The 21,427-nt window shown below is 36.5% G+C and overlaps 1 protein-coding gene across 1 annotated transcript in view; it reads right to left on the reverse strand.

The window, feature by feature from the left end:
- The window catches only part of LOC145675005 (N-acetylneuraminate lyase-like), a 67,954-nt gene that overhangs the window by 34,771 nt on the left and 11,756 nt on the right, over window positions 1–21,427 (reverse strand). The window contains exons 3-4 of the mRNA XM_081745358.1: window positions 13,548–13,624; window positions 7,883–8,028 (exon numbers count right to left, since the gene is read on the reverse strand). Coding sequence (XP_081601484.1) covers window positions 7,883–8,028; window positions 13,548–13,624 — 223 coding nt within the window. The remainder of the gene's footprint in view (window positions 1–7,882; window positions 8,029–13,547; window positions 13,625–21,427) is intronic.

Below are 21,427 nucleotides of genomic sequence, written 5' to 3' on the forward strand. Positions count from 1 at the left end.
AAAGAATCAGATACTTTCTGTAGCAAAGAAAACGAATTAAAATTGGTCGATTTGACTCGTTCCGAAGTTTTTGACGAGAGGATATGTAGGATGTGTACTCATTATTTTCTGGTGACTGTCTCTAGTATTTTTAAGTCTATAAAATATGCATAGGGACAAATTCAAGGGAAGCTCGGGGCAAAAATCATCGGAAGAAACAAATTGTAGAGTACTCACAAGAAGCACTAGAACTTTTGGTAGACATAGGATCTCCCGTTTTCAAAATATAGGATATGATTAATTGGGGAGCAGGAAAATTCTGTGTACAGAAAATTCGGTGTACGGAAAACTCGGTGTGCGGAATGCTAGGTGTAAAGAAAGATTCGTTGTAGTAGGCCGTAGGATTTATTAAAAATTTAACTTTGAGGATAAATGAACGTATTAGTTTTAAGTTCAAATTTTGTGTAGAAGTACTTTTACTGTCTACTATCATTTATACTGTTTACTGTCTACTTTATATTGCTTTATATTGAATTGTGTTCCTGAAATTATTTGAATTCTAGATTTCGATGGATTTTAACATTTTATGGCCCTTACATGACAAGAAATTTGTTTTTCGAAGTCCGTTCGTGTGATTTAGCGAAGCGACCATCGCTACCAATCGACATTTAATTTAAAACTTAAGTTCTTATGCTGTTTTGGAGGGTGCTTCCTAGAATTTTCTACTTCTAAAAAAATGTAGGTTACTGGGTGGGTAAAGTTGAAAATTGTAGATTTTTCAAAAATGTTCTGACGATTTTATGTCTATTTTATAAATAAATATTTAAATCTAAATTCTTCACAAATGACATTGTTTGTTTATGTTACTCAAAGGTGTAAAAATAAATGCTTCAACTAAAGTATCTACGGCTGATTGGAGGAGAAGTCAATAAGGAGTCAATAGGGTTGCAATACTTGTTTACTTTAACTTAAGGCAAACAAACTAAAGTGTCTGATTGGAGGAGAAGCCAACTATTTGTACAACTATTATCTGATAAAACCATCCTGCTTTATATTGCCCTTTCCACTAAGACTTTTTTGATCAATATATTTTTGCATCTTACGTATGTATATGCAGAGTGATTCTTTCAAAACTCACGGATTTCATTTGGCTCTAGAATTTCTAACTGAAGTCCGATTTTCATGCGGTTTACTGCAAATCATCAAGGAAGGATGGGAGATTTATGGGACTATGTTTACTGGTTTAAATTCATCCGGGGTAATATAGAGCAGGCTGCAAGAAAAACAGCAAATATTCGCCATTGTAAGTTACAGTTCGAATGAGATATTGGATATTTGAAGCGAAATTGAAAAATACGAATTAAGTGTTATTGTGTTTTTCAGATGTAAAGCATCACGGGCAGTAGCCAATGCTGTGCGATATTCCGCGCGGTGTTGCCGGATTTCGGACTCCCCTTACCCTTCTCGCTCTTCCTCTAGTTGAGATTATTACACATACATTGGCAACATTATTCACAATGTAAATATACTATTCCAGCAAACTCAAAGATTTTGGCTGTGTATCCTAGAAGTATATATAGCAACTGAATAACATACCTATTAACTTATTCCAGTGGAACTGCTAAACGTTCGTCTTCAACACTACTTTCACTATTGTCTATGTCAATTAATATTTCGCCATTGTCTGAATCTGACTCTTGTAAATTTTTTATTATGAGTTCCAAAAATTGTAAACATTCCAAAAATTCTTCGAGCTGAAAGCTCCAAGAATCCAAAAATTCTTCGAGCTTCACTTCGTAGCAGTTTTTTTTTTTTTTTTTTTTTTTTTTTTTTTTTTTTTTTTTTAAGAAAATTCCGCACTTCTACTCGGTTTCCTTAAAGACATTGTCAACTATAATTTTGGAGAACAAATGAACTACCACGAAAGAAAGCAACCTAGACACTAATGAATTCTGTTTATGCTAGAAGAGAAGTTGCGTTCATACACACACAATCAGCTCCTTTGCTTCCATGTCTGTTCCTATAATAACATACTCTTATACTTGATGTAGGTCTCACAACAACAATCCATCTGATTCGTAAGCAACACGATATGGTCGAGTTTGTTTTGGGTTACAATAATTTATGACACCACTCAGACGCCTGGTGCTTAAGAAGGAGCACGTAATTGGCCACACATACGTAAGGTATTGAAACGAAGAAAAAAAATCACACTGCGTTTCTTCTGTCGAATAAGGAAGAATCCTGCATGAAGGCAATTTCAAAACAATATTACGAATGTCTTATACCTTCTGTTCTTCCACATGAGCTCCCGCCGGGAATCGAATATATATATATATATATATATATATATATATATATATATATATATATATATATATATATATATATATATATATATATATATATATATATATATATATATATATATATATATATATATATATATATATATATATATATATATATATATGAATCAAATTGCAGAGGCTTGTTATTTAATTCGATCTCTTACTATTCTCAAACGGGGGAAAAGAGGGCCTTGACTTTCCAAAATATTTCCAGCCCCGAAATGAGGTTCATCTAGTATATGTTTAGTAAACTTATTTAATAGTTAATGCAAATTAGGAACGTTTTTAATAAAATACGATTTTTAAAAAAAGAAAAAAGAAAACATCATCAATACAGTTTCTGTACCTAATTACAAGGACGCTGATTTCTCTGTAAATTGGCGGGGGGTGCATTCAGATGCAGAAAGCATATATGATGATTTTAAGACAAATTGCATTCAAATTATGCCTAATATTGCAAATTTACAAATAATATGAGGGGGGCCCATATGAGTTTTGGGGGGCCCTGCCCCCTCCGTCCCCCAGGATCTACGCCCTTGCCTAATTAAAATAACTTACATTAATTATATGCTTTATATTCTTATTTCCCTAACTGGACGCTCACCGTGTGAACTCACTACTATATTATTGCATAATAATATCTGAGTTGATATTTTTTCGAGTTTGTTTCCCCTTTAGTATTTTAATCTACATTAACACAAAGTCAGATAAACAGACTGCTAGAAACAGCATTTGTTTTCTTATGAATAGCTTATTGATTTATCTCTTACAATCCGCTTTTCAACTTCAGTACTGTCAAGATCCGTCTTTTGTTAACCCGATATGGACGACGAAAACAAATTTGTAACGTTTCAACGTATTGTTGTATTGCAAGCCCGAGCATTTTTTTTATTGGAAACGACGAACGTTTCATATCCGTTACGTTTCGAGGATTATATTTGACAAGTAGCGAAGCCTGGCGTCTTCAGTGTGGATCACAGCTTGATACCGAAAACAATTCCGTCCATAAAGGGTTAAGGTAGCATCGAGAAAACATAATATGTGTATAGTATACATGGTGAGTTAAAATGCTTTCATATTCTGAAAGAGGTCATTTGTTCTGTTTTTAATGTGTGAAAAGCTTTCCTCCCCCTGAAAGTAATGTTCCACTAGAACAACTTGTTGGTTACACCCCTGATTATCCTTTAATAAAAGTTGAGTTCCATTTCCAAATCGAAGAAAAATCCATTGGAAATTAGACGGGACTCAACGCTCGTTTTACTAATTGTTTTATATGGAAACCTTTCAAAGCGTGTATCATGACAACTGGTTGTCATAAAAAGATGTAGTTTTCACGTATGTGTTCGTAATTCTTTTCTCTACTTCGTAAAGTGAGCAGTTAATGTGCTAATACAATATTTCTAATAAGCGCCTCTGCTATTGTCAAGATTCGCAGTAGCGCGAGAAGTCAGCGTGCAGAACTGCTTGTCGCGAATTGTCAACACCGCTCAAAGCCAATTGGACGCCGCGTAAAGCCAACTCAAGGCCATGCCGCTTCTCATCTGAAATCTGCTTTAGTGGTAACACACATAAATCACATGTTGAATAGAGATTTCTTGGGTGACTTAGAGTCGGTAAATGACATCTTCCACAACATCCGCCAGCGAGGTCCGATCCTTCCCTGTCTTCCTCAGAAGCGATCCTCTTTCCTGCAATTTATTCTCTAACAACCATATTATGTTTCTGTCTGGGGCAGAACGTGAGGCAAAGTGGTGCTTTTAGTTGTTCCTGTAACTATTCTCTGAAGTTATAGTTGTAATTGTTTTATTTCTGACAAAAAGTATCAGATTCATTGTGTGATGAAAAGTAGTTCATAGTAATACCCCGAAAAAGACATGAAACAGATATTGGACTCAAGGCAAAATAATAATAATAATAATAATAATAATAATAATAATAATAATAATAATAATAATAATAATAATAATAATAATAATAATAATAGTAAATTTGCTTTTCTTAAAGTAGGTAATAACATTTTATTCGTTATATTTTATGGTTTTCGTTTTCACAATATGAAGTGTCGTAAATTATCGTAAGTGGTAATATTCAATATGTATTACACCGAATCTACCTTACACCTGAATTTCCCCACACCGTATTTTCTGTACACCGAATTTTCCTAGACCCGATTAATTGTATATATGTCATATGATTAATTGTATATATGTCATATGCAATTTGATAAGGTAATAGTATGAACACAAGAAAGAGCATTTATCAACGTTTAAAGATGCGCAAGTCATTACACAATTTACTTCATTAATAAATATGATTTAAGTGTCGTTATATCAATCTTTCGTGGACTCGTCGTAACCTGGAAGAATTCTGATAAATTCTACATGAAACTAAGACGGAAATCAGGACATATTTTGTACAGAAATTTACAAAAAGAGACGAGACTTTTACAAACATTTACGACACGAGACGACAAAACCTGAATTCTCATCTCGTCTCGAGGGCAACGCTATAAGCAAGCAAGTTAGAAATCAAATAAGCACGATCATGATTCCTTTAAGCTGCACTAAGCTGTAAATATACCCAATATCGCATTGGGGATGAAAGGGGAGCGATTAAAGTGGAATGCCTGATAATTTAAGGTCTCTCATAACTCCAGTGAAATTCAGGAAAAAACCTCTGAATTACGAAAAAAAGAAAACATACAAAATACATTTTCAGGGTAACTCTTACAGCCATTACGTTATTATAAGATTAACGCTACTTCTGAAACTGATTTGATTGAATATGTATTTGGATAACGAAACTACTTTCATAAGTTTTTCAAAGCATCAAGTTTGAGAAGAACGAAGTTTGTCTTCCACTCTTATTATCTCAATGCTCATAGATACCAGTGATGAAATAATTGGTCGAAAATCACTCGGCCGCTTCTTACATCAATTCATGAAGAAAATTAGTTCCAATATTAGGTACCTAAGTTCAGTATTAACCCAAAAAAAAACAGCCTCTTGCAACCATGCGTAGCACATTTTAATACTTACACTTGAAATAAAAATATGACTGGATAAAGACGATTGCCTTTGTCTTTGAATTTCATATGTGAATAACAATATAGGACTTTTCAGATAGAGGAGGGGGAGGGACAGGTTTTATTAAACAAGATCGTACATCTGATATGTTTTAACTATAGGCAACTTGTACTTGCAGGCTAAACTCAGTCTTCTGAAGTCAAGCGACAAACACCAGTAAGATGTTCAAGAGAATAACGTATCAGCATTATTACAAGGCTCCCAAGTTTCAAAATTATATTGTGTGTGAAAGCAGTTAGTAGATTGAATTCTTTGTCACATGATAGCTAGACCCTGAGAGAAATTCAGAGGGAATCCAAAGGAAAATTATTTCGTCATAAACAAAAGTTGCACTACTTAGAATTATTATAAAACCAAGATACCAGTTGGAAGATGGTTAAAAAGAAATAAATTTAAGAAAAAAGTTAAGACATGGATAACTTCTATTTACCCTCTTTTACGCTCTTGGTTCAATTTAGCTGAGTTTATATGCTTTGGACATTTGAGGTAGAAATGAATAAACCGAGAACCGTTACCTACTAACCTAAAAATACGAGCCCTAGGAGTTATAAATTTTGTCAAATTAACTTCCTGCCATTCTGTCCTTCTGCCATTTCGTCCGCTGCCATTTCGTCCTCCTGCCATTTTGTCCGCTGCCATTTCGTCCTCCTGCCATTTTGTCCGCTGCCATTTTGTCCTCCTGCCTTTATTTCCTGCCATTATGTCCCCTGCCATTTTGTCCTCCTGCCATTATGTCCTAAATTCAATATTTTGGAACCTATTTATTCGTGTATAATTAATGCCGTACTTGAGAATGATATTGAGTTCAAATTCTTCCACCTTCCGAAATTCTGAAGTTTACAGTCAGTAATACCGTTTGAAATATCTTTAACGTTTTTTTATTTAAAATACTATAACCAACTCGCCGTTTTTATTTTCTAAAAATATTTTTATGAGTACTGCGCTCGATAGAGATACAAGTGTTGCATTTTTATCAAAATACAGATATCCAAAAAAGTTTTGCCGATTTCAGAGTTCGCACAGAGTCTACGTTGTAGCACAAAATACTCATTGTTACGTCTCGAAGTAATCGCCATCTGCATCCAGCACCTTCTGCCAACGTTCCTGCAATTGTACAATGCCATGGTGATAAAAGTCAGCGGTCTTGGAAGCAAAAAGCCCCTTGAGTGCGGTCCGCAGGTCTCTCTCATTTTCAAATTGTCTCCCACGAAGGTAATTGTCCAGGAAATGAAACAGGTGGTAATCTGTAGGAGAAAGGTCAGGGGAATATGGTGGATGACACAAAAAGTTTCTCAACCAAGTTGCAGAATGGTTTCCTGGGTCCTTTTTGCCACGTGTGGTTTTGCATTAACGTGAAGGAACAGCACACCTTTGTGATTAACCAATGCCGGCTCCTTTTCCTGCAATGCACGGTGCACTCGTTACAGCTGCTGGGAGTAAACATCCGCATTGATGGTTTGGCCTGGTGGTAGGAGCTCATAATGAATCACATGGCGATAATTCCACCATACGCACAGCATAACCTTTTTGGGATACAGAGGTGGTCTTAAGGTGTGTGGAACTGCGTCACGTGGCGACAACCAATGTCGAGTACGCTTGGGTGTGTTGTAAAGGACCCACTTTTCGTCACTAGTGGTCAATCGACCAAATATCGATGTGTTCTGGTGCTTGGAGAGCAAGGATAAACTGGCTTCAACTCGCTGTCGTTTGTTGGTCGGTGACAATGTGTGTGGTACCCACTTACTCAACTTGTATGTCTTCCCTATGCGATGCAGGTGCAGTCTGACTGTTTCCATCAATACATTAAACCTTTCGGCAAGTTCCTGACATGTAAGACTACTGTCCTCCTCGATGGCTGCCTTTAGAGCGTCGTCATCCAACACATGTGGTCGTCCACTGTGGGGCTCATCACTCAAGCCGAAATCGCCGGTCCGGAATTTTTGAAACTACTGTCGGGCGGTGCGTTCATTCACGGCATTCTCCCCGAACGCCTGGCATATGCGGCGACGTGATGCGGCCGCTGATAGGCCTACTTTGAAGTCATATAGCAAACACCCCCTAATGAGTTGCTTAGACACCTCCATTTCACTGTGCCAGGTCTCTGTAGTGTGCCCAACGAGCATCCACTGATGTCGGTCAGTGCTCTGCCTGCCTCCTTATCGCGTCGCGTGCACGTGACTAACGTCATAGCATCTCTGTGACCCTCGAACAACAAGGCCATCACAAACTGCAAGAACTTATTTGGATACCTTATATTACAAATAAGGCTATACAGTAGACATGAAGTAGATTTAAGGAGGAAATATTAAGCTAAAAAAATAATACAAAACAGTATATTTGGGTCTTTAGAAGAGATCAGTGGAAGATAGCAGTGCTTATGATGTGTGATTCACTATTACATTACTAAGAAAGATTACGATTATATTCCCCTTAAATAATTGGAAAATATTCTGTGAAATACTTTACAAGCTCCTTGACGTTCTTAAGGCATCCTCCTCCGACTTGAACCATAACAGCAAGACCATTAGCAGAGGCAGCACTTATCCATGCTTCGGTAATCTCTTTTCTCTCGTCCACGTCTAGAGACATCCATTCGCCTGTTGTACCATTCACTGGAAAAATTACAAAAATAATTAGTAAAATACATAAGGATAAACTATACGTGGTCCTACAAAATGTAGCATACTCTATGTACATTACATGTGTCTATTCATACTTAATTTAAATTTATGTGGGCTTTTGAAAGCTCGAAAAGCAAGCTGGAAGGTATAAGGCAATGATGTCCATCTGACTGATGTATTATATCGGAGAACTTCACAAGGAAACAGGAGAAGACAAAGAAAAGTGAGAGAGAGGATACAGAAAGTGTTAGGAGTTCTTACGTTTGTAAAACAACTTCTTTTAAAGGCTATTTATTTTATTTATATCTTTTGTATCTTTTTCATCTTCCGAAACCAAATTCACAAAATATTCCATGTACGTTTATGAGTTGAAAGCCCATACCAGGTTGTGGTTATGGTGGTGGATGTCCAGGACTTTTATTAAAAATTCAAAGATTGTGTAAATTTTCACTACTCAAGAAGACTAAGTTTCAACCAATTAAATGTATCTTTGCACAAACTTAATTTGATTACTTTAACGAAGTATTGTATTTCCAAAACCAAGTATTTAATTGAAAAGGATGTAAATAATAAGAGATTTTTATTCACAATCTTTTTTTCACGACGACATCGTAGTTTCTTGTCTCTAAAATTTAGCATAATAAGAAAAACCTATTAACATATTTATAACCGATATTAAGCTCTTTGGAAAGTAAATTAAGAAAAGATAGATGAGGGAAGATACTAAACTATAATAAAGAACTATATTTCATTCACATAATAAAACTAGGAATAATGTTACTACTGTCACAAAGATTGGTTGATTTGGGATTTAACGACTCTTCAGTATCGAAGTTTTGTGAAATGTGAACTTACAACTTAACGTGGTGTTCGAATCACATGAGCTCCTACAGAGAAACGAAGCTGGATGTCTCGAACTGAAAGTTTATACCGGTATGCTAAGTGCATGCAGTGTTTCTTCCAGAAATGTTTTGGGGAGGCACTGCCACCCCGGAGCTCTGAAAGAAAAAAAGTGTGCTCCTCCGGAACATTTTTCTGAAAGAAAAAACGACTGAGTGTATGATCACAAGAGAGAGATCTACTGTCAGAAATGTCACTAATTAAAGATAAGTAAAACGAATTTATACTTTAGGTTTTGCGTTACTTAAAGCGTTACATAGGATTCAAGTCCTCATTTATTATTATATCACCATTCATTTCCTTATCTTTACTACGTATTTCTCACATTCTGCTTTAGCCTATAGAAGGTAATAGTGTAAAATTAAACTCAACAAGGTAAACCATAAAATTATTGAAGAGTCAGATCAATTTATACAGTGACCCGTTTTTCATAACTTTAATATTGCACAGTGGCATATAACGAAGATCGACTATCAAGAATACATAAGGAAACGATCTGGGTCTCAAAACAGCTAGTTTTGCAATACTATTCTATATTTTTCAGAGTAAAATATTGTACAATTGTAAAACCATGAAATCACGACAAATTAAAGATATCAGCATTAACATTTAAAAATGACTTTTCTGTTATTCTAGATTTTCTACTTCATGATAGTTTATGACTTGTAAAAGCATAAAGACTTGTTGCTTTCAAAAATAGGTCCTGGGGTCACACTCGTTAGCTTTTCTAAAGTAGAGTGAGAGAAAATTTCAATTTACGTTTTGATACAGTTCTATTCAGCAAATGAACTTCCATATACAAATTTTCAAATGCTTGTTTCCGTTTATGATTATTGATAGGTCATTGAAGCTTTCTATCCCAAGATTTTAAAGATGAAATTAAAAATGAAATCATTCAATTGCATGTCCCACGAATATGTTGTGTAGGCTAAAGAAGACTGTGATGATAGACAGTGGCGGCGGTTGGACGTTAAAAGTGGGGAGGCAAGACATGATCTGAACAGTTGTATATCAATGTTAGATTTCCTGGTTGTTTCTAACACTGTTTGATGAAAGGTTGTATAACTAATAGGATACTATATTTTTTCACTTAAAATGCCGTATATCGTATTTCTATTTTAAGTAAATTCATAAGAGCAATACAGGTAGGTACTAGCCCTTTATACTCTTAAACATCGAAAGTGTAAGAAGAGATTTGAGATCTTGCTCATGAACATCTTAAAATTCTGTCTGGAAAACTGTTTGATCAGATTATTCAATAATAAATTCGCAAAGCAAATAAATAGAAAGGATAATATTAATCATAGTAATGAATAATGAGGCTTGTTTTGCAGAAGTTATATTGAAACTGGGAATTAATGAACAACTTATACTTTTAATTCCAAACATGCCATTAAAGGAATGTTTTTTCTCTTAGAAAATAAAATACAAGCATATGCTATGACATTTAAAGAAATATGCAATTACAATATTAATTGCTTTGAAAAAATGGTACCATATGATATTTGCCGTTGCGTAAGTACGTATTGGTTATTTGTCTTCCCATGGAGTTAAGAAAGCTACAGGAATTGCGTTTTAATTGCAATAACAATCCTGTAGATTTCTTAACTTCATGGGAAGACAAATAACCAATACGTACTCACGCAACGGCAAATATCATATGGCACCATTTTTTCTATGAAACAGTAATACATACAAAACCTTTACCAGGGTGTCCACATTCTGGAAAATAAGTGAAAGTCAGGGAAAGTCAGGAAAAAATCAATTTAGGTCCATTGTTCAATTACTGAATTTATGAAATAGGGTTGATTTCTTTACTGTTATTGGATGCAAAATGTCGTGTTCTCAATGATGATATTGAGGGAATCAGTGTTCTCTGATATAGTTGTTGAAACTAATTTTCTGCGAGAAACACATCTAACTGCATCCTGGCATATTTGCTCAAAAGGGTAGACACTGTTCTAGAAGAATTGAATGGTACCAAGAGGATATCTGGACAACTGGCTGAGAACGCAAAGAAATAATATCTCCAGCTCACAGTGAAAGCTCAGACTGAAGAATTTAAGGAACACTGGAATGAATACATAGTCAATGATAGAGATGGTATTGGACTTGATGAGTTTTTTACTTAGGAAATGGGAAGAACTTCGTTGACTTACGGTCAGTTATGAAATTGTGTTTTATCTTCTTTCATGGAAACGCATTTTTTGAAAGTGGTCTCACAATAAATAACATTCTCATTGTTGAAAACTTACAAGAAGAATCTCTGGTTGCTCAACGGATCATATATGATTCTGTGATGAGAATAGGTGGATAATCAGGATTAATAATTACAAGAGGTATGATAAATTCAGTGAGAAGTTCAGTGATACAATATCAAGTGTATTTGGAAAAGAAAAGAGAAATAAATGCTGAAGACGAGAAGAGGAGAAAGAAACGGAAGATACAGCAATAACTAAAGAAGCTGGAGGAAGAAGAGAAGAAAATTAAACTGCGGAGACAATAAGAAGGATATTCAGATCAATGAGAAGAAAACTGTGCGAGAAAGGATGGAAACAAATTTCTAAATGGGTTGCATTTAACAACTGCACCAGCAAAAGTAATGTGTGTGTTTTACATAATGTAATATGTGTTACGTAGTGTGTGTGTTTAATAATCAGTAAAATCATGTATGAAATCATGTTTATTACTATACGCAATATTATAATGCTGTGTAATTGGTATTATAATGTGTAATTTTTTCATATCTTAAGTACTCTGTATGCTGCACACTTTCGTTTGTAACTTTACATTTTGTGTAATATGTAGGCCTAATCAATATCGGCCTAATGCACATGTTTGTAAATTTACATTCCTTTGGAAAGAAAATTGAAAAAAGAAAGAAAGAGAAGCGGAAGAGAACAAGGCCAACTATGGGGAGTGTGGAGGTTGGGTTTCTTTTTTTCTTCTATATTTGTAAGTTATTCAGGGGTCAGGGAAATCTGGAACTTTCGTCATGGAAAGTCAGGGAAAAGTCAGAGATCTTTTCTCCAAATTGTGTGGACACCCTTTTACATTTCCAAATGAAACTAGGAAATTCCAAATAAATTAGGTCTCCACTTCAAAAAAAAAGTGGGGGGCAACTGTCCCCTCTTGCCCTCCCCCTAATCGCCGCCCATGATGATAGAAACGAATGTAATAAAGAAAAGTGGGAGGAAACGGTAGAACCTTGAGAAAACCCACACATAAGGTGTTTGGCCACCAAAAGGTCCACTTAGCGCGAGCATGGACCCACGCATCAGAGTTGAATGCGCTACCACTTAGCCACCACGGCCGTCTGATGAAATTGAAATACCCGTACAATGCATACATATAGATTCCTATTGATGTATGCAAACCTAATATGACTTTGAGATTTGTCAATATTGTCACCTTAATTAATTTGCCATGTATAGAATGGGCCCAGGGGCGTAATTAACGGCCCCGCAGACTTTGCCGTTCGGGAGGGCCCATGGGGGAAGGGCCCGTAAAGAGTAAGAGAAAGATGGAAAGATGGAGCCCAAGAATTAGAAAAACAACTTTTTCTAGGGGTCCCAAATACGCGTATTAATGTTTGCCCTCCCCCCCCAAAAAAAAAATCTAAGTTACGGTGCTGGCTGTTCTACTTTCCCGAGTTGTGTATGATCTTAACTTTAGCCTATTCATGTATTGTTCTTGTCAAGAAAAAGTTTTTCAATATACTAAACGTTCAATTATAAAGTAAGATAATCGGTTGTAATACCTGATAATTTAACAACGAAAATATTTCCTAGTTCAGTAAGTGTATTTCAAACTGGCCTGCCTATTTGTTACATTGTGCTTGGTTGTAGCGAGTGGAGTGTGTCTTCAAACTTAGTGTATTGAAACAAGGGAAGGGAAAGGCAACTAGAACAGAAGGGGCGTAGTGAAAAATGCAGTGTTGCAGTACCAATTACTGTTTCTCATTAGATGTATATAAAAGTTAGATACTTTTTTTTAAATTTCTACCAGTACACCACGTATACAGGAACTGAATGCGGCTTAATTACACAAACGTTCACTTTAATACGCCAGTTATTCTTCGATGTAAAGCAGTCTGATAATCTTTGGTAAAATCAAGTGTTTGACAGAGATACCTTCTCCTATAAATTTTCTTAATTTCTTTTTACTTTCTTTTTCTTTTCTTTTCATTCTACAGGTTAAACATTACAAATTTTACAATAAATCCAGTTATAAACTGAATATTTAAAATTCTCATTAAAGGAGATGAATCAAATAAAACTACACTATTCGAAATAGCACCCCACGCTACAACACACTGTAGTAGGTGAAATTGTGGTGAACTATCGTCTGTCGATTGCGTCCCTACTTACAGTCGACCGCTGTCCTACAGCTGGCAAAGTTGGCTTACATGGGATAATTCATACATGACATTTTAACACTTTCAGCCCCATGTGTATCTTTTTGATACACAGTGAGGGTTTACTGATGGACCACGTGTATCAAATAGATACACATGGGCTGACAGTGTTCATAGCAAACTGTAGTCTGGTCCCGGGATGAAATTTACTCAAACAGGGTTGGGGCTGAGAGTGTTAATATTAACAACTTACCTAAAACTGCTTTAATTCCAGAGTCGGACAAAAATTTCGCATATTGGGGAATCACTTTCACATTAACAGATTGAGTGCTGTCAAAAAGAAAACAAAAGCAAGCAATGAAATATAAAGACTAACAATATTCAATAGGTGATAATATAATCTATATACGTGATTCATAATATAAGTAAAAATCACGAATGAAGAATATTTTCATGCTTAGGCTAGCAGTCTTCTCTTTTCAATTATAATAACTCACAATACAAAAAGAAACGTGTCGTCTTACCCCATCCCACACAAATAATGAAATTGCTTAATTTGTTCGCGCTCAATTAGTTCTTATTTATCCGAAAGTAACAGAATTTTTTCTGCTGTCTAAATTGACAATTAAATGTGTGGAGGAGGACTAAAAAGATATCGTTCTGCTCCCCCAACAACCTTTAAATCAGAGATAAATATACAAAAGTAGTTTAAATTATTTATGCTGAATTTGTACTAATTTGATCTAAAATATCAGTTTCTTTTTTAGACGTTTCATAAAAAAAACAGACAACTTATTGTGGGGACTAGACTGACATTGTGCTGCCCTCCCCCCATAATATTTAAATCAGAGATAAAAGTTCGAGAGTAACTTAAATAATCTGTGCTGAACTTGTTCTAGAGTTTCTTCAACCATTTAAAAAAACAACTAATTATGGCGGTGCTTTTGCCAAAACTTAGATTTATAAAGTATAATCTTTCTTAGGAACATACATTAAAACAGTCATATAGATAGAAGAAAATACAGCATACACAATTATAAACCTACTTTAGTTTAAGAGATATGGTTAAAATTTACACATTTTATTATAGGTAGTTTTAAACTAAAAACGATAAATTCATATTACTTTCTTATACGAGGATAAATCAATAAGTAACAGCAATATTTTTCTATTTCGTTTTAGTTTGGCTATACAATATTGTGTGCTCACCAGACGCTAGCTGTCACCGTTGGCTTTGCCTGTGGTGGGTTGCAGTATTAACACATCAGTTCGCTTTGCGCTATTACGAAGTAAAGATGCTGCGCCACTCTCTGTGTGCACCAAGGAATAACAGCGTTCTGTAATCATTTTATGTGGTCTGAAGATGTACCCTTAGAAGACTTTCAGCACAATGCGGGGACAATGTGATGCCGCAGTGAAGTTTACCAGTGGACTGAACAGTTCAAAAATGGTTGAATGTGGGTGAAAAATGAGGAAAGAGCAGGGCACTTAGCTACAGCAACAATTAATAACATTGTTGAACGAGTTCGTGCTTGATTCTGAATAACAGACGAGTGACTGTTGATGAAGTGACAACCCATATACAGATCAGTAATAGTTTTGCATGTGACATCGTGCGTAACAGTCTTAACTTTCAGAAAGTCTGTGCGAAATAGGTTTCGAAAAAAACTTGATAAAGAGCATAAGCGAAACCATGTAAGGATCTGTCAACAGAATCTTCGGACCGTTATGCTAACGAAGATGAAGCGTTTCTTAGGCGAATTATCACTGGAGGTGAAACGTGAATTCATCACTTTGAAGCAGAATGCAAACGGCAGAGCATTGAATGGAAGCACTCTGGATCTTCTGTCAAGAAGAAAATCAAGAGTGTGAGCAGGGAAAATAATGCTCACAGTGCTTTGGGGCTTACAAATACTAACACTTGAGATTTTTTGGAAAAGGGGTAAACAATAAAACAGTAAAAGGCACTGTAATATACTGGTGAGTAAGTTGAAGTCTGAAATTCGTAATAAAATGCAGAGGTCGATTGTTGGAAGGAGTTCTTGTAAAAATGAAAAATGAAATTTTTGAGTTTTACGTCCCACGGTTATGCCGGTTAGGCTAAAGGAGACGGTGATGATGAGAAATGAATTAAATGGTGGAATGAAGAAAATGGATGAAACGGGAGAACCCCGATGAAAAGCACGCACACGGTGTTTATCCACCACAAAGTTTACTTGGCGGGAGTCGGGTTTGAACCCGAGACCCCATGCACTAGAGGTGAACGCTCTATCACAAGGAATTCTTATGTGCATGACATCGTGCATCCACATTCTGTCTCCCACGCCGCTCAAACTCTTCAGACGCTGCGTTTCGAGGTGTTGGAGCATCCTACATGTAGTCATAATCTCGCTCTCCACTTAAAGATGATCAAAGAGGTCGTCGATTCAGCTCTAATTAACAAGTGAAGAAAGCAGTAATTATGGCTTGCTGCGCAATGAAAAATCTTTTTTGTAGAGCGTATCGGAACGTTTGTGCAACGGTGGACCAGGTGCTTTGAAAAGAAGAATGACTATGTTGAAAAATAATACGAATGATTGTGCTTTTGTGGTAATAAGTAATAAAAATTGACTGCGATACTTATTGACTTACCCTCGTACACTCAAAGGCTGAAAAGCTGTAGAAAAAAGACTGGCTGTTCCTCTTTAAAAATACATAACGATTTCAATGGTTTTTATATTGGCAAAATTTAATTTATATTCTTGTTTCGGTTATCTGTACATGAAAACCAGATGAAGTGTCTGTTCTTTGTACGAGGAGAATAGGATTGTGGAAAGTTGGGAAGATTGTGAGATACTCAAAATTGTCACATATTCTTTTACTCTCACTTCTCCCTTATGATACGCATTTTAATCAAAATACCATAATAAAAACTTTATGTTAGCCCGTTTCTCTTTTTCTTTCTTTCTTTCTTTTTTCTTTCTTTTCTTTTCTTTTTTTTCTTTTTCTTTTTTTTCTTTTTCTTTTTTTCTTTTTTTTTTTGAAACTGTTAAAAGGATTCTAATACGCCAGAACAAATTAGAACAATTTCAGGATAAACGGTTTAAGCTACTTTCGTCTATTTATCTCCGATTTAAAGGTTGTGGGGGCCAGGACGGCATTGTTTTAGCTCCCATAATTAGTTGATTTTCATTGAAACGGTTAAAGAAGAAACTCTGATACGCTAGTACTCATTCGATCAAATTTAGCACAAATCATTTGAGTTACTTTCGTACATTTATCTATAATTTGAAGGTTGTGGGAGAACCAGGACGACGTCGTTCTTGCCGCCCATAATAATAATGGTTTGTTTTTTCTGAAGTGGTTAAAGGAAAAACACTGATACTCTAGAGCAAATTAGAAACAATTCAGCACAAACGATTTAAACTACTTTCGTAAATTTATTCCTGATTTAAAGTTGTGAGGGGTCACGACGACGTCACTTTAGCCCGTTCACAATTAATTCTATTTTTTTACGCTTAAAGAAGAAACTCTGAAATTCTAGAACAAATTAGAAAAAATCACCACAAACGATTTAAGGTATTTTTGTAATTTGATCTCCAATTTTAAAGGTTCTGGGAGGACAAGGGTGACGTCGTTCTTGCCCTCAAAATTAATTGTTTTTTTAAAATAACGATTAATGAAGAAACTCTGAAAAAAAAAACTATAACAAATTAAGCCCAAACGATTTAAGCTACTTTTGTAAATTTATCTCTGAGAGAACAGAGTAACTTCGTTCTAGGCTCTCCACAATTGATTAGAGAAATGCTGACAATCTAGAACAATGGATTATATGCATAAAAGTGAGATCTTACTCTTTGTTGAAGACTAAGATTAACCTCAAGGTTGTATGCATAAAATGCGAGACAACGTGGCGTCATTTAAGTTTAATCTCAGGTACCTGAGTAAATGCTCGGAACTTATGAATTACGCTGTGATTTCTCACTTTTCGTATGCATAAGGTTGAGTATAATCTCAACTAGCTGAGATTAATTTATAAATTTTGTGATCTACCTCAGTCCGTGTCTCACACTGTGTGAGAGTGGATCGAAATGGCTGAATTTATGGATGTGGAGCCAAGAAGAAAACTGTACAAAGTTCGGACAGACTCTTATGTACATGACTATAAACGTCTATATGATTTGAAAAACAAAATGTACAAGAGAGGCACAGCATTTACTTGGGGATTTACTGCAAATCAGATGTAAGGATCTGAATAATGAGAAGATGAGAGTTTTCTTCCTTTCCGCTGATCGTGTGTCGCTGTATTTGTGCATGTTAGTTTGGTTCGTCGCTCATTTGCGTCAATCGAAAATACATCTTCAATAAATTTTCTCAACTGGTATACAAATGATTCGAATAGAAGAAGGCTCACTGCACGTAAGCAGAGAGAGAGAGTAACTTTTCTTACTATTCTTGTTACTTTTTTCCATTTTAACTATGTATGAGACACTTGTTACCTTTATGAGTTTTCTTGTTAGTATTATACAACGTTTATTGCAGAATAATTGAAGCCGGAACAACTTGAGAAACAGCGCAGTGACTAGGATGGCAAACCCTATCACGTTGCGCTCTCAATGATAAATAAACGCAATAAATAAAATATCTATCTATTCAAATGCTACAATAGCAATTACAAGCTTTTTATTTATTTATTTTTTTTTTGCTAGCCGCGGCTAGCCACCCGTGCGAGGGTTACGCCCTCTATGGGAAGGTAGATGCATGGGAACTGATAGGAAGAACAGTGGGAGTTGGTCTATGTGATATTTGTATACTGATATGTGGATGGTGAAGGATAAAGAGAAAGGAAATGGTGAAACAATGAAGGAAGATTGTGGATTGCATTTATTATTTATTTATTTATTTATTTATTTATTTATTTATTTATTATCTCACTTTTCGGAGGGACATTGTGATCTTTGGATCACAATCATGAAGTGATGATGGAGGTGATGAGCATGATGTGATGAAGTGCGATACACAGCATACACAATACAGGGTTATGTTAGTGGACAGATGCATGTTATTCTTCTCGCTTGGGGGCTACTCCAAGCATTGATGAAAAGACAGCGGGAGCCCAGATTAGTTACAAAGGAGTTACTGTGCGAATGATGGACATATGAAGGGTGGGATGACGTCGTCCTTCAATTCTGCGGCTAAGAGGAGATGATGGTGATTCGGAGGAAGAGTGTAGTGATAGAGGGTAAAAAGCAGCGCCAATGGTGTATGGAGAAGATGGGCACGAAGTGGAAAGTCGATGTGTGCTGTCATTGTATCGATGAGGAGTGGGTGGTGATCCTCAAGACGAGTGGTGATGTACTTAAGACGGAGAGACTCAAGATGGAAAAGAATATGTGGAAAGGTCATGCGTTGATATAGTTCGTATGTCGGACTGGGTAGTTTGATTCTGTAAGCAATGCGCAGTGCATGTCGTTCCAATATCTTCAATTTATTGTAGAATGAGAGTGGTGCGGCAATCCAGGCTAGATGAGCATATGTGATGACCGGACGTAGAAATACTTTATAGGTATTGAGTACAGTTTTTGGACTGAGACCCCAAGACGTAAGACGTTTGAGTAAATTAAGACGATTGTAAGCTTTGGTGGTGATGTGCTGCAAATGGGCCTTCCAGGTGAGATGTGTGTCTAAGACAAGTCCTAAATATGTTACTGTTTTGCTGAGTGGAAGACGTGTATCGCTGACTGTGAGATGAAGGAGCTTGGGATTTCTCTGTACTTTTGTGCGCTTTTTAGGGTGTAGGAAAACTATAGTTTGTGTCTTGAGAGCGTTGATCTTTAAGCGCCACACTTTACACCATTGGACAAATGAATCTATGGCGGATTGCATAGAAGTATTTAGTTGATGGATGGTTTTGCCCAGCGCTAAGAAGGCGGTGTCATCTGCGTATTGAAAAACGTGTATATTATCGGGCAGAGTTGGAAAGTCGGCTACATAGAGAAGATACAATAATGGAGAAAGAGACGATCCTTGCGGTACACCAGAATGAAGAAATATTGGATGAGAGAGGGTATGATTAATGGTAACATATGCTAGGCGACAGAACAGGAAATTATATATGAATCTGATGTAAGTAAGAGGAAGACGAAAGTTGAGAAGTTTATAAACAAGGCCATGGTGCCAAACCTTGTCAAAAGCTTTTTCAAGATCAAAAAGAGTTAAACAAGATGGCCAGGAAGTATTATAGTGATTTGTGATGTAATTGAGAAGGCGGAATAACTGATCATTAATACTGAAATTTGGACGAAAACCTGCTTGATGTGATGGTAATAAATTATATCTGGAAAGATGTGTATGAAGACGGTATACTAGAATCTTTTCTAAGATTTTGCTGAAGACTGGAGTCAATTGAATAGGTCGATATGAGGAGACACAGTCGGCGGGTTTGTTGGGTTTGAGAAACATCAGTACCTTTGAAGTTTTCCACTGTAATGGTATATAGCCAGTGCGAAGGATGAATGTAAAGATGAGAGAAAGAATATATAATACTGCGTATGGACTTTCCTTGATATGTCGATATGAGATGTTATCAGTGCCAGGTGCGGTGTTTCGTTTTCGTGCAATAGCTGTGCTAATATCTTCTGGAGTGATGGGCTTTGTAAGAGGACGTGATGTATTAAGCGGGTGAGTACTGTTTGGCTGAAGATGAGGTGAAGAAAAGTCGAAGTGATCCACTGGGTGATTGCGAACTGGATGTTCGGGAGTGAGCGGTGTAAAGATATCTTGGAGATAAGTGGCGAAGGCGTTTGCTTTGTCCAGATCAGAGTCTAAAGGCGAGTCATTGATGATGATCGGGTATGAAGTTTTGGTATATTTGCCAGAGAGAGCGTTTAGCCGTTTCCAATATCGAGTAGGATGAGAGGTTTCGGAGAGAGAATTGCAAGTTTTGATCCATTGTCTTAATTTAAAGGCTTTAACATAATTGTGAACAGTGCGCTGGAGTGCTCTGTGATGTCTAAGTGCCTCTCGATTTCCTGTGCGAGTATATTCACGGAAGAACTGACGTGATCGTTTTACCATGGCAAGATATTGTGGTGAAAGTTTAGGTTTGTGTGGTGCATATTGAGATTGTGGTATATATTGTGCAGATGCTTCATTGATATGATTGGTGATAGTCTCTAATGATTGATATAACTCTGACTCTGTTGTAGGAGGATTTAGGCCTTCGAGATGTTCAGTGAGGTATGTTCGATATTTCTCCCAGTCCGCTTTGTCATATCGAGGAATCATGCGAGGTGGGGGTGCGTCGAGAGGTCGGGGGTTACGGCATTTGATACTGAGTTTTATGGGCACATGGTCACTCCCGAAAGGATCAAGGACATCTATAGTGGAGCGTGGCGTTACAGAGGCAGACGTGATAGCGATATCGGGTGTGGTATTTGATTCAGGTCTGGTTGGTTTAGGTAGATGATGAAAAGTGCCCGTCGTATTGGTGAGAATGAAATTCAAAAAATGAGTTTGGTCCCTATTGGAACGACTATGGAAATTGATATCGGCTAGAATGATGTAACGCTGAAAAGTGTTCGATATGTATTGAAAAAATGACAGAGGAATTGGATGCCCTGGGCGGACGTAGATAGTGGCCACTGTAATATAATCGGATTTGTAGTAAAGAGTGATTACTAGATTTTCTGGAAGGTTCTGAATTGCTGGAGTGTGGATACGATATGGGATGTGAGGTGAAAACCCAACAGCGACCCCGCCATTTGCCCGACGTGCTGGTAAAGTATTGTCCTTGCGAATGATCGTATATCCTGGTAATTTGCATTTCAGTTTGGGAGTCAGATGTGTTTCGTTAAGAAGAAAAGCATCGACTTTCTCTTCGAGTAACAGTTGTTCAAATAGTATTTTGTGGGTGCAGAGAGAGCGTATGTTAGCAAACAGAAAAATAATACCCATAATGTCCATACTGAGATGATATTTAGAAGGTTTGTGAAGATGGGAAAGTATGAAAGTAGGCAGTTGGACCATTGTAAGTCGCTTGGAACTGAAGATGGAAGACTGATTGAGCAGCATATTGGACGTGTTGTAGAACTAAGGGACGTGCAAACGGATGGATGTTTTGTAGAGTAAGAGTAATGAAGGCAAGAAGCTGTT

This window comes from Thermobia domestica, chromosome 2, assembly GCF_964235325.1.
Source record: "Thermobia domestica chromosome 2, izTheDome1.hap1.1, whole genome shotgun sequence".
In the NCBI taxonomy this organism is placed as follows: Eukaryota; Metazoa; Arthropoda; class Insecta; order Zygentoma; family Lepismatidae; genus Thermobia; species Thermobia domestica.